The 15,099-nt window shown below is 38.9% G+C and overlaps 1 protein-coding gene across 3 annotated transcripts in view; it reads right to left on the bottom strand.

The window, feature by feature from the left end:
* Window positions 1-15,099, bottom strand: part of FRMD1 (FERM domain containing 1) — a 52,356-nt gene that overhangs the window by 8,754 nt on the left and 28,503 nt on the right. For all 3 annotated transcript variants that reach the window (XM_026705126.2, XM_026705125.2, XM_087938012.1), the window contains exons 4-8: window positions 13,547-13,626; window positions 11,911-11,987; window positions 7,264-7,450; window positions 3,731-3,886; window positions 1,388-1,453 (exon numbers count right to left, since the gene is read on the bottom strand). In XM_026705126.2, coding sequence (XP_026560911.1) covers window positions 1,388-1,453; window positions 3,731-3,886; window positions 7,264-7,450; window positions 11,911-11,987; window positions 13,547-13,626 — 566 coding nt within the window. The remainder of the gene's footprint in view (window positions 1-1,387; window positions 1,454-3,730; window positions 3,887-7,263; window positions 7,451-11,910; window positions 11,988-13,546; window positions 13,627-15,099) is intronic.

The following is a 15,099-nucleotide window of genomic DNA, read 5'->3' as shown; positions in this document are numbered from 1 at the left end:
TCCATGCAATATTAAAGGCATCTTTAAAAAGTGCCACTATGACATTTTTTGTGTTGAATTTCTAACTTTCCTTGTTTTTATAGATTTAATTTATAATTATAATTATTCAAAAGTTCCTTAATTTTCTTTTCAAAGATACTTGATTGAAATTCCTTTGATCTTTTCTTACAGGATGCATATGTAATAATTCTATGTCTAATATATGTTTTGAAAGTATTCAACATACAGTAATTATCACACTCCCAGAGTGTCTATTTATGTGAAAAGCTCATCTCACATTCCTTTTTGAACTAATCAAGGAAATTTAAATCTTTTAATGGTTATACGTTAATGGGTATTCTTAATCTCAAGTCATATTAGCAGAATGTGGTTGGATATAACAAATTGTACAATTGTTTATGTGATTTACTAAGGATAAAGATATTAAAAAATAATCCAGTGAAGAACAAGTTTTATATGGGGCTAAAAAAAGCTTATTTTTACTTTGTTGTATTTAAAGTTTGTCATATAACCACCCAATTAAATTCAAATATATAATTTGGAAGTATACTTCAACTTTAAGTATTATTTAAGTAATACTGTAAGCTAATGTCAGAATAAAAATTTAATTAAAATATACAGCTAACGTCATATAGTCTACTTTTTAGTGAAACAGTTGAGCAAAATATCTATAGAAAACTGTTGGCTTATATTTTATTGTGTAATAATAATTAATAAAATTAATCAAAGGGATAAAATCCCAAATACTCTTAATGTCAAATCTTAAAACAAAACAAAACAAAAAAACCTACCACTCTCTCCTGCAACCCCACTGATGAAGGACAAAGTAACATGATTACTTGTAAGTGGACCAAAGAATTAACACCAATTTTATTTATTATTTTTACTCAAGGCAGAAAAAACATATCCAACACACCTTCCACCTCCTACTTTCCCCACAACAAAAACCCTGTGACTTGAGTTGGGCTGAGAGAGAATGACTGGCCCAATGTCACCCAGCTTGATTTACTGGCTAAGGCGGGAGTTGAACTGACAGTCTCTTGCTTTTCAGTCTGTTGTCTTAGCCACTAGACCAAACTGGTTATAATGCTATGTTATGGCTGAAACTCATGTTCAAGAACTGAACTGAAATTAATGTGACTTGTTTTTGAATGTAAGCTTGCTCCAACATACATGACTCTTCTATTCCGGAAAGACTTGCATCTATTGGCATTGGACCAACTTCCTAATTCTGGCCTGGCTACTTTGCACTGCATGCACAATACCCATTTTTATGTACTTGAACATTGAAAATGTGACCCATGGACACAGTAAAGTCAAGCTTAATAAAGTAAGATCTAATACACCTGAAGGCATATCTGCATTCTAATGCTACGGATGTTGTTACCTGATAGATGTGTATCCCTTTAAGCGTCAAACCAAGGATGACTGTAGGACGATCCTCCTTCTTATCCTGAGAAGAAAGAGACATTCAGCATGACAAGGAATTCTGCATCTTCACTTCCCTGACAATTAGTGAAGATGATTCTCGACATTAGTGATTCTCAACCTGACACAGTTGCAGGCTAAAACTATGGTCAAGGTTATTTCCCATCAGCAACATTTCTTTCCCACAAGCAACACTCTCCTTTGGAAAATAAGATTTTGTTACATTCATCCATGCTTTAGTAACCACTAGAATGAATGACTGAAATATTCTATGTAAAGAGCTGACCTTGGAGACTCAGAAGATTTTAGCTGCCTGCCTGCGGAGGATGTGGACATGTGGGAGCATGTTGAACTAAATTGGGAGTGACTGCATCTGCTACAGGGAAGTTACAAGCTCTGCTCAAGCTTCTGCTTTTAATTTTTAAAGTAGTTTTCAAGCTGAAATTCCTATGTCAACAGTTACCTCACTGTGTCTCCACATTATCACTCTTCTCCCTGTTTCCTGTTAAGATCTACCTTTGTAGAGCAGAGGTAGCAAACCTGCAGCCAGCGGGCTGGATGCGTCATGCATTGGCCACGCCCACGCCTGGATTAGCAAAGGGGGGCGGAATTGCAATACGTCACGTGACACCATTGTGACGTTGCGAGTTTGACACCCCTGCTGTGGAGGTTACACCCGTGGTTGTGTTCAACCAATGCTTTCAACCACCTCAGGAAAAGATCCAACACCTGTATTTGCACTTAACACAAATGCTAAGCTGGAGTCACGTTACTGTTTCATGGCTTGCCTTCTCATGCAATCAGGTGAATTTGTGATTTAATACCTTGTGGTATGTACTCTATGAATGCGACCTATGTGAATACAAGTTAAGTCCAGCATTGTTATTTTCTGTTGGTTCTAAACTAAATAATGGTTTACTTTAAGGAGATATAGGAAGACTTTTTGCATTAGCATTTGAGAATAGAACTGGACATTTCTTTGATTTTTAAGAAAAAAAAATTTTTTTTGAATCAACTAGTCAAAAAGTACTAATGTTGCTGAACACTTTATTCTGTACTGGATGCTGGTCTGGATTTCTCTGTAAGGAAAACAAATTATCAAGAAAAGCCCCCTCCCTCAGAATTCCCATCCAGCAATACTAAATACTTCTTTCTAGCACTGAGCAGTTTGAGATGGAAACAGCATAAAACACCCCCTCTCCCCCATCACTATTTTTCTGCCTAAAGGATCACTTGCATCAAACTTTTCAGGTCATTTCAGGACTGATGAAATAGAAGATCAAGTGAGAAAACCATTTTTTTAAAAAATAGCAAACACAGGTTGTGGCCAATAAGCTGACAAGTCAAGCTCCAAAGAATTAGCCAAGACCATCACAAGATCTCTGAGAAAAGCCCTCAGCAGGATGCACGGAAGCCTTTTGTTCTCCACCTTGGTTTCATCGCCAGGCAGCATCCACCCATGATAAACAGGAGCTATGAATTAGGGAATTAACAGTTTAAGGATTAAGTTTTGACTGGTGCAACTCCGAGCAGTAATTCCAGATTTCTCTTATCCAATTATGCTGATTATGACAGAGCTTCTTGTGAAGCTATCAGCAGTTTAACAGTGTTGTTTTGAAACCTTAGATTGAAACCTATGCCTACTTCATAAACAATTATCCATCCTCCTTCTTTTTCTTCTTCTTCATCAACACCAACATCACAGAAAGCAATAGTGAAAGATAAATATAGTTTGTCTAACCATCAACATATGCGGGATGGGGAAGGAGCACATACACACTCATAATCACTCCCTCACTCCCTCCAGTATTTCAAGTTAAGCAGGAATCCAAGTATTAAAGCAACCAATTTTCAACCTGTTGAATACTTGGGCACGAGGCATGTTAGATCTTGCCAGTTTTTAGCACTTTTAGTTTACGTCAGGCAAAAGCCACGAATATCTTAAAAGAAAAGGAAATATGAAAATAGATGAAGCTAGAAGGTTGACAAAAAAAGCAAGCTTTCTTTCACTGACTATTCTAGAGAGGTGCAAACCCCTGCTATTGAATCACAGTCTGACAGCTACAGCTCTTTCAAAATACATCTAGGATAGGAGCTCAAACAAGACCTACTGGCAGGCAGAATATTATAAGCAGGGGGTGTCCAACCTTGGCAATTTTTAAAACTTACAGACTTCAACTCCCAGAATTCCTCAGCTAGTATGGCTGGTTGGAGAATTCTGGAAATTGAAGTCCACAAAACTTAAAGTTGCCATGGTTGGGCACCCCTGTTCTAAAGCTTGAAAAAAGGCCTCTTATTGCACCTTATGCAATCTGTAGAAGTGGACAGGGACATCTTCCAGCAGACATGACTCCTTCACATACTTCAGAATTGCTTCTCTGGTTGTCAGCCCTTTCTGTTCTCGGTGCATCTCTGGTGCATGCTTCAGGATGTAGTCACTCCCCCGTTTGGCAATGATCTATCGGAAGGGGGGAAAAAAACCACAATCAGTAAATAAATTGACAGGAGAAGGCAGCTAAAATTCAACACATGATAATATTAAGCTAAAAGTTCTTAATGGCCAAATGTTCAACTCTGTCCAGTGCAAGGTGTTTGTGAGAATGCACTTTTTCTTTTGCCCGTCCTTGCCAGAGCTTTTTCACCTGCTCTTCCCGACTATGGAACACAATCTAAAAGGCCTGCCCAATGTCTTCATTACAAACTCTTTAATGTTGTAAATATATATTTCCCAAAATATGTTAATCTACAGTTTTCTTGGTGCATTAAGGCTTTTATTATATACTTAACTGATTTCTTATTTTTAATGGGAAAATGATTAAAATATAGAGCACGTTGGCCTCCAAACAAGGTGAAGTGCTATATTCAAATGTATAAAAATACATTAAAATAAATACAAATAAGTACGCATCTTTCTTCCCTAAAGGAGTTAGCTATTATTACTTGCCACATGTGTAATAAGAACTTTCTAACTTTGTCTCTCTTTTTAAAGTACATAGCAAAACTGCTCAATAAATAATAATAAAAACATTTATGGCAGGTATATTTGTGATTTTCAAAATAATGTAAATTTAGGTAATGTAAATGTTAATCTGAACTGGAGAGAAGTACAGCAGACATTAGATTTTTTTTATCCAACTGCAGCACAGTAAAAATTGAATATGTAAAAGCTCTGTCTTCAGAGCACATTTTTGCTAATAGACTATTCTGTACAGACTTCACCACACAGGGACCTTCCAGATGTGAGTATTGCAGTCATCCAAATACTTAACAATGGCCATACTAATTGAATTTTGGTGATTGAAATCTGTGTACCTGGACGGTGCCCAAGTTGGGGAAGTCTAACTTCGTTTATTTTTAAGTTTTTGTTATCTCATCAAAATGGTTATAACTGATAATTGACCTAATGTCAGCAAACATGACTGTAGGGATGTTGAAAGAGCTCAGAATGCCCCAGGTGTCTTAAGTCATCTTGGTGGGAATATTGCCCTAGATTTGAATCAACAGCTTCTTAGCTTTTCAAAGTGTGTGAACCCAGAAGAACGTCTCCTGCACGCTGGCCTCTATGACAGTTAGGTACTCTGTAAGAGTGTAATCTACAAAGGTTTAAGAAGTAGGGTTATGCAGATCTTCAAAAGAGTTCTTCAACTCCTCAGAAGTCTGAGCAAACACACCTTCAAAGCAATTCAGGGAAGCAAAACAATGGCCTCTCTTAATCGGCAAATCAGGGCCGCCCTGTCATTTTGCTTGCAGAAAAATAGATCAATCAAACAAAGTGGAAATAATCTCTACATATCCCCCTCCCATTAAAGGGGCACCCAAATGCAGGGATATTCTTTAATAGAGGAAGAAATATTATCTAGGCTACACCTTGGAACTCCTGCAGTAAAGGTGGGACAGAAATCTTATAAATTGAAAGGCTGGTTGAAAGAAACTGATGGCAATGAGGAGAGTACAAGACTCACTGGCCTCACCCGACAGTTTTACACGTCACCTGGACACTTCTCAATCTATGGAGGTTGTACCTATCTTTCAACTGGAGATCTTTCTTCCAGCTTGATCAGCTTTTTTCTTTGTGGGTGACCCAGACTCTCTGCAATTCTTAGCAGCTGGCCTATATATGATGCTGTTTGTTAGGGAGCTAGTCTGGATTTAGGGGGCTTTTACAATTGAGACCTACTATGCTCGCATTCTTCTGCCTAATCACCGTCTGACCTTTAAAAAGCCCTTAAGATCTACCTTGGACAAGAATTCCTCCTGAATATCCTCTTAATTAGAGGGAGGATCCCTTAGGCGGCTATGGTATGTCTGTTCTTTGTGTGCCTCATCAAATTTCACACAGTGTTAATTATCTGGCTGCCTGGGGGCTTGATCTTTCTTAGCTCATCAGCTCAGCGCCAAGAGTTTAGGAACCAGATTTCCAAACAAAACTGCTTGTTTGTTTGCTGCTTTTGGCCTCTTCCCCAACAGTTATGACCATGATCATAATTCTTTGCTGCATGCTGCAACAATCCTGAACTTCGGAATCAACGGAGAAGTATTATATACATAATCTCACTGCTATACCCGGGTGACAGGGAGAAATATGTCCCACTGGATTCCAGGTTCCTTTCTGGTAGTAAATTACCTACCTGTCTCATAGCATGCAAATAATAGCAATAGCATTTAGACTTATATACCACTACACAGTGCTTCACAGCCCTCTCTAAGCGGTTTACAAAGTCAGCATATTGCTCCCAACAATCTGGGTCCTCATTTTACTTACCTCGGAAGGATAAGAACAATGAGGTTTGGACTCTAGGTGTTTGCTAACACCAAAACTGGCTCTAAGAACAGATGCTACTCCTTTCCCTCATCACTTAGGTTAATTTTATTCTCAATAGAGAATATCAATAGGAGAGAAAACCGTGGTTGACTGAGACTGAAGGAGGATGGAAGATGTGGAAGGAGGATCGAAGATGAGGAAGATGTGTGCATGCATAATATTAAAACCATCCTTTCTTGATATATAAAATTCCCTTCGGACCCCTCAGGGATGTATTTCTGGTGATTCAGCCTAGTTTCCAGAATGTTCAGGAGAACAGGCTATGGCCAGTGAAGTATTTGCTTTCAGGAGAAATCCCTGTGTCCCCTTCCACCCTGCAGTCTTAATGACCTTATTGGATGAGGAATTTTCAGGAAAGGCAGAAGATTTAAGAAGGTTGGTGATTAGGAAAAAGTTATTTCTGTATAATCTTCTTTCTCAGTGCCATGCCCCATTTTTCATTTCAAACATCTTCAGAAGCAGAAGCAGAACAGCCTGATCCAGTCACAGTTTTCTTCCATATAACATCAACCTTGTGTACTCTCTAGCTTCTTCTTTCCAATAAATATTCAAGATAGACTGTGATTTATATCTGTCTGTCTGTCTGTCTTTATTTATATGTATTTATATGTATAGGTGTAGCTATATATGTACTGTGTGTATATAGCATGTGTATATGTGTATTATGTATGTGTACACTTTTGAGAGCAGGCAATAATTTAATTTTTAATGTATGCCAGTGTGCCCACAGTAAAAAATAACAATAAAAGTTATCTACCTATCTGCTGAAGATCTGTAAGCAGAGATTCCAGAGAGAACTCCAGAACTGCCCTGAGAAAAAATACATTTGAGTGGCTCATCCCACAAGGATGTGACCAGCATCAATTGCAGGATGAATTCAGATGACTTGTATTCTATCCAGGCAAAGGTGAAACAGGAATACAAAGAAAGTGCAAAAGAAGAAAGATTCTTAAGCTCCTTCGAACTCACAATGCCTCAAAACCTAATGGTTTAGCTTTCGTTTCCAAACTCACCCACTGAGGGAAATATGTCTGTGGTTCAAAATAGTTCTCTCCATGGACATTATCTTTGTAGTCACCAAGGTCAACCTGCAGACCATAAGCAGCCAGTAGGAAGTAGATTTCTTCTTTGTTGGTGCATCGTGACTTCAACACTTGTTCCCTCAGATGGCAGTAGTAATAATGCCGGGCCATTCTGTCACTGCAGAGGAGGGTAAGAATGAAAAAGAAGAAGAGGACAGACCATTAGTTAAAAGCAAAATAATAGAAGAAGGGAAAGGAGGACATGTAACCAATTTCCCATCATTAGAGGATTTTTGTACTGATGAACAATCAATTCCAATCATTTATTGTTAGTTATGTTGTTTAGGAAATAGTTTAAAATCTTCCTAAAACCATCCGAGAGGCAGAGAATTACTCCTTGGGTATTATTTAAGGCAACTTCTTTACTCAAGTTTCTGCTGAGGTACTGAATGACCATTTTTATTATTCTCAGCAACTTAATCAATAGAAGCAATGGCCATACTAACTATGAGTGAAGGGAATTTTAGCTATGAATTCAGGGAAGTCAGACCACTTTAGAAGTTTAGCTAAGGAACAAACCCTAAACTATTTTGAATAATTAGGCACAGAGGGAGAGTAATCTGAGAGAGAAGAAATCTACAGAGAGATGTATTCCATATTTTGTTGCCCTGATTTTAAGTGAAGGCTTTGAGGTTATATAAAGCAACTGTGCTACAATCTATTGTTCATCCTAGGAATATGTACTCAGCAAATCTCAATAAAAAATCTGGGTGCCATGTTCTATATTCACTGCCTTTCTGAGGATCAGGTTTCTCCTGGAATGAACAGCAAAATATCTTCTGATTTCAGAAGAGGATTATGTCTGCTTCAGCCATTCCCCACCTAAAGCAGGCAGAAATGGCCCCGCCTAGGGCCCCCTGAGGCATGTCTACAGAGGCCATGAACATTCTTGATGTGATTGGAGGTCCAGATCAGTGGTGGGATTCAATTTTTTTTACTACCAGTTCTGTGGGTGTGGCTTGGTGGGCGTGGCAGGGGAAGGAGACTGTAAAATCTCCAGTCAGAGGTGGGATTTGCCGGTTCTCTGAACTACTCAAAATTTCCACTACCGGTTCTTCAGAACTTATCAGAACCTGCTGAATTCCACTTCTGGTCTAGATCATACATGGAGATAAATGAAGCAGCCTATGTAAATTCAAAAATCAACTCCTTTTGTAAAAAAAAGGGCAGCCCTTCTGTTTTTCCGGTAACAGGAGTGAAATTAATTCATCCCAAAGTAACCACAACCAAATGATTGTAGTGGTTGAGGCATCAGACTAGAAACTGGGAGGCCAGGAGTTCTTATTCCATCTTTAGCATGAATCATAGGCTTCTCAATTTCTCTCAGCTCTAGGGAGGAGGCAATGGCAAACCACTTCCAAAAATGTTCAAGAAAACTCCAGAGACTTCTCCAGGCAGTTGCTATGAGCCATCAATGACTCAAAGGAAGAGAGAGGGTGAGAGAGAGGGAGGGAGGGAGGGAGGGAGAAAGAGAGGACTCTAGGGAGTTGACATTAAACTGAACGTATTTCCTCGTTACTGAGAAATATGATAAAGTTATTTTACCTCTGTCATCTCCACATTGTAACAATGGGCCGTAAAGAGGACAAGCCAGTCAATTGTGTACAAAAATGACCTCTGAGTGGCATTCTAAGGGGAGGGTTTCTTATAACAAGAAAAACAAAGAGACCATTTCAACATGAGGCTACCTTTCTAGGATTGTGGCTAAGGATATATACTTTAAGGAGTGCTCATAATTATAGAGTTTTGCTTTGACCAAAGGGCTTTGGAAAGCACTAAGGGATACTGTGAGAAACATTCTTATAAAAGCAGGGTAGAGATGCCCTTCCTTCAGCCCAAAGGAAAAGAAGGAACAAAGTCTTGTTCAGCTCTAAATTTTAAATGATTATGTGAATGCAAAGGATAAGCTTTAATTTAGGCCTTTCGAAAGTTTTGGCTAACCCAAGGACACAAATTCAGCTTGCAGTGTGGGACTATCACACAAATATATTCTGTTACTTGCCCATTTGGAATGGAACCACCTTTTGAAACAATGTCTGTTGCTTGCAAGCTGCATTCTGTAAGAATCAAATCTGCCCCAAGTTCTATTTTCTTTTTCCTCTACTATTTTTTTTCTTTACTAATAAACTAAGCCTCCCCCACCCCAAAAATCTGTAATTAGATATGAGTAGAAGATAAATTGTTTGTAATGTTGTCAAATTTTATTACATTTTAGTATGAAAATGAGGTAGCTGATAAAGAACACCTGGAAATATTCTATGCTTTACACATCTGCTGGGCTTCCTCAGAAGCATGTCTGCAATGTATTGTCCATTCCTAGATCAGGGGTACTTCAGATGGTCCCTCATGTCCTGATCATGTCATGGCTTGACTACTGAAATGTTCTCAATGTGTGGCTACCCTTGAAGACCACCCAGAAGCTTCAATTGGTACAAAATGTGGAAGTGAGCAGTAATGGCAAGTAATGTGGGTATTTAGACCTTCCAGGCACAAGGTTCTTCCATCTTTAGCTCTGGATGGGTTTGTACTACTCCAGACACACCTGGTGTGCAATCTGAGAGTCCTCCTAGACACTCAACTCCTGGTCAAAGAACAGCTGGCAGCCGTGGCTAGGAAGGCCTTTGCACACCTTGGAGTGGTACGCTAGTTGTGCCCACTTTTGGACCAGGAGGTTTTACTCTTTATAACTCAATGCCCTTTTAACATCTCACTTAGACTACTGCAACATGCTCTACATGGGCTACCCGTGAAGAACATTTGGAAACTTTAACTGGTGCAAAACATGGTTATACAGGCAATAAATGATTCCAAATATACAGCACACATTGCACCACTTCTGCATGCATTGGTTGGCAGTAAGTTTCCAGACGCAATTCAAGATGCTGGTTGTCACCTTTAAAGCTCTACATGACTCCAGACCAGGCTACTTGAGGGATCACCTTTTTCTAAGAATCTCTAGCTATCCAAGTTGATCCTAGCAGAATGAGCATGCTGCAGATCTCATCAGCCAAAGGGTATTGGCTGGCAGTGTTTTTTTTTTCCCCACAGTGGCTCCTCTCTATGGAATATCCTCCCTCTGGAGATTAGAATGGTCCCAACCCTGTTAGCCTTTTGTAAGGACTTAAAAACCTGCTTATGTTCCCAAGCCTGTGTCAACCCCCACCCCACCCCTTTAGCTTTATTGCTAACTGGGCAAGTTTTTCATCTGCTACGTATATTTATTTTGGATATTTTTATTGTGTTTTAATTGTAACACATTTTTTGAACCCTAAGCCACTCAGACTACTTGACTGAGGTAGGCAGCTATAGAAATTAACTGAATGGGCATGCCTTGGCACAGTGATACCTCTGCTTCATCAGCTGATTTGGTTACTGATTTGCCTCTGAAAGTGATTCAGGGCTCTGGTTGTTATCTACAAAGACCTTCGTGACATACTACCTGGTTACTTAAGAAACCATGCATCTCCCATAATATCTGACTAGCTGGGTAGATAGGTCCAAAATTCCTTTGATTAAACAATGCCATCTTTCAGGATCTCATAAGCATACTTTTAATAGCATCTGCCCTCTGGAACAATGTTCTCTCCAAGATCTGGATGGATCCCACTTTGCTGTTATTTAGTAGACTCACGAAGCCCTTCTGCCTTTGGCAAGGGAGAGAGAGACCCCTCACACATACACATACTTTGCTTCCTATATTTTCTTTATTTTTATGTTTGGGTGACTTTATTTAATTTATTGGATGGTTATAAGCTTTCCCATAGTCATACAGAGTTGTGCAACATACAAGTTTTATAAATTATTATCATTTTTATATACACAATAGAGTGTTGTACAGGGGATAAAGGTGAGCTGGACTGCCCACAGGTATATGTGTTGTACCTGCCTATATCACCTTAAGTATGATTCATTTTTTTTCTGAAATCAGGCAGCAGTAACCATGTGAATCAGGAAAAGACCACACTTCTTTGGATTTGATTTCAAATGATGCCCACGTGTGTGAGGTGTATTCTCACACATGGTGAATATCACCTTTTCCTTTTCAAATCCAGATCACTGCACAACCCTGGTGGAGAATGTAGCTCTATTCAAGGTGTATGCACAGGTGTTTCCATGCACCTGCCATTCATACTTTCATGTTTGCTACACAAAAAAGCTCTGCAGGTTTGACAACAGGCCATTATAGGTAATACAGTTAATGAAAGAATTAATCTAACTTCTATTGTGGAAAAGAAGCACCTTCAGAACTCTCTTGACAGTTTGAAAAGAGGCAACATTTTTCTCTTCAGGTTACTAAACCAGCCAAAGTCATATATAGAACTACCTTAATCAAAAATAGAAAACCAGATTGCCATTTACAAAAGATGTCACATGTGATGGAACAATGATTTAGTGCCAAACTATTATTTTGTGTTTGACAGTGGAGCTAAGGTACTTGAATCCAACACATTCACAACCCATTCCCTCCTAAGCAAACTGGCTACAGAAAGCTAAATACGGCATTATATTAAATAGAAGAACAAAAGGGTGAACATTGATGTAGAGTATTTTTTTTTAAAAAGTAATAATCAATAGTACCTTATAACTCGTCCATTTTCTACATAATACTGTACTCTGAAGAATGCAACCAAAGGAGGGATGAACTTTTCTGTTCCCTTTGAAATAAAAACAGCAAAAGAGAAGTCAAACAACTTCATCCATCCATTCATCTATCTGTCTATCCATCTGTCTATCTTTCATTTATCTATCTCATTTATAGGTGTTCCTGGTCACTCAAAACTATCTGTCTCATTCTTTCATAGTTTTATTCTCAGTCCATTTTGAAGCTATGCAACCATCAATGGAATGGGTTCAACTCTTGTGTCTACTGACACAATTGATCCCAAACAGCAATCTGCAGGTTATATTTATAAAAAGCATTAAACTATCTCTGAGCCTTGCTCTGCACTAGTTTGATTTTTTATAACAGCAGAGATTAAGATTGTTTTAAATAGAGCCAGATTGTACTGGATATCTGCCCTTCGATTTTTAAGTGAAATACAAGGAAAACCCAAAGAAATAATTTTCTATCAACAGGCACCTATCTGCCTGGGCTTTCCAGTAAGTGATAAATACCTGTGTGTTGATGCTTACTTGTATTTTATTTACACCTTTATTTTAAAATATTAAACTCTTATACTTTAGTCTCTGTCTTTTTTAATCCTGATTTCCGGTAGACCCTAAATAATCAAACCCACATATTTAACCAGGTATGTTCCAGCCAACATGAAAACATGGCTGCCAAAGTAGGTAGATAAACTGATAAGGATACATTATACTTAAGTCCCTAATGTTTATGGCAGTGGTACCACAAACAGTGAAGCCTAAATTTAAATAACATAAATAAATAACGACTGAAAAACCTTGCTGTACTTACAGCAAAACATTGCAAATATAGAACACTAAATATTGGGACAAAAACAAGCCATGATATTTTGCATCAGTTTCTCATTGAATGACATATTTCCTCAACAATCACCAACGTACATTTATATTTACCAAAGGGCTTATTTCTGAGTAGAGAGGCAGTGTGGCATAGCGATTACAGTGTGGATTGGCACTGGGAAGGATCCAGATACAAGTCTACTTGTAGCTAGATCCAGATACAAGTTACCCTACCTCAAGGGATTATTCTTGTAGAAAAAAGAAAGAATACCACATACACATATGCATGCACAGAGACCCATTTTGGTCTAATGGTTAAGGCACCAGGGTTGGAAAGGAAGAGACCATGAGTTCATGAAAGACACCTGGGTGACTTTGGGCCAGTCATTCTCTCTCAGCCCAACAGTTTCTCTCTTAGCCCAACAGCCCTAAGGTGGTTGTTGTGGGGAAAATAGGAGGAGGAAAGTGTGTTGGATATGTTTCCTGCCTTGAGTTATTTGCAAAAACAACAACAACAAAGGCAGACTATAAATACATACACACTGTTGCCTAGGAGTTTGAATAAAAGTCAAAATTTAAATCTAACAAATACCTAAAGGATAGGATTGCACTGTTAGAATTTCGGAATGCTCCAAGAAAAGAAAGAAATCATTGCAGTAGACAAATGTACGTGGAGTACAAAACTGACATTGGACCCAAGTTATAATTAGCTTTAGTTCAATCAGATGCAGTTTCAGCAATACAATACAGGAAAGAACTCAATGTTACAAATACACACTGAAGGACTCACTCTGCTTCCTTCTTTCTTCCACTCCTTTACAAAATATTTACAAAGCTTCTGCTCCAGATCAATAAATACATATTCATTATCTGAAAAGGAGAGAGAATAAATGGTAGGAGGGAACACTTGAAATTATTTAAATGCTCATAATTTTACATAAAGAGAAAATTAAATATACAATTAAACATTTTGGAATGTGTTCTGTTTCCCTGCCAATGGAATAATTAAAATGTCCAAGCAGCCTTTGATGGATCTCTGTGATTTGGGGTACTATTCATGGCAGAAAAAAATTGGAACAAACCTGTGATACATTTTATGATATTTGCAAGCCAACCACATTATAACATCATTTGGCATAAATTGTAAATTTACCATATACATATATATGTTAAAATTCATTTTACATAGCCATCTACCCTCCTGCCAGAATAAATATCACTGTACGGTGAAACTCTGTATTTTATGAAGACAGTATATTCCAACTTGTAATTTTCCAGCTATATACAAAGACATAGGAAGCCATAGCAGATACAGGTCTGATATAACACAAATAATTTCATCAGGTGGCTGATGATTTTATCAGGACCACAATCATCTGGAGCAGGGGTCTCCAACCTTGGCAACTGGCTGAGGAATTCTGGGAATTGAAATCCACAAGTCTTAAAGTTGCCAAGGTTGGAGACCCCTGATCTGGAGGGTTTCTGTGGGTTCGGATGTGGCTGTAATAATCTTACTATAATCTCTCAATTTCCCTGCTAAGAAAAGTTGATATTTCCTAGGAAGAAATCTCCCATTGGTATTAATGAGGAAGTTTTCCTACAATTAGTTCATGGGAAAAACATTTCAGAACTGAAAAAAGGAAAAACAACTCCCCTTAAACTCTTTTGGCAATGATCTCATTAATTATCAGCTGGCTTCCCAGCTAAAGTTGCTTAAGTCTAGGGGGAAACTCCCTGTTATGTTTTATGTGGGTAATATGTTAGGGTAAACCAACCTTCCTTCCTTCCTGCCTTCCTGCCTGCCTTTCCTCCAGTGGTGGGATTCAATTTTTTTTACCAGTTCTGTGGGAGTGGCTTGGTGGGCATGGCAGGGGAAGGATGCTATAAAATCTCCCACCCCACTCAGGGGAAGATTACTGCAAAATCCCCATTCCCTCCCCACTCTATTAACCTGCTTTCCAGCTCTGTTCTTCTGTGCAGGGCAACAAAAGAAGACCCAGCCGATCAGCTGGGACTCGGGAGGCAGAGAATAGATTGGGGTGGGGCCAGTCAGAGGTGGTATTCCGAACTACTCAAAATTTCCGCTACCGGTTCTCCAGAACTGGTCAGAACCTGCTGAATACCACCTCTGTAGTCCCCACTCTATTAACCTGCGTTCCAGCTCTGTTCTCCTGTGCAGGGCAACAAAAGAAGACCCAGCCGATCAGCTGGGACTCGGGAGGCAGAGAATAGATTGGGGTGGGGCCAGTCAGAGGTGGTATTCCGAACTACTCAAAATTTCCGCTACCGGTTCTCCAGAACTGGTCAGAACCTGCTGAATACCACCTCTGTAGTCCCCACTCC

The sequence above is a fragment of the Pseudonaja textilis genome, chromosome 1 (assembly GCF_049901715.1).
Source record: "Pseudonaja textilis isolate UNSWEBS1 chromosome 1, rPseTex1.2, whole genome shotgun sequence".
Classification (NCBI taxonomy): Eukaryota; Metazoa; Chordata; class Lepidosauria; order Squamata; family Elapidae; genus Pseudonaja; species Pseudonaja textilis.
This window is presented reverse-complemented; position numbering and strand designations above follow the sequence as displayed.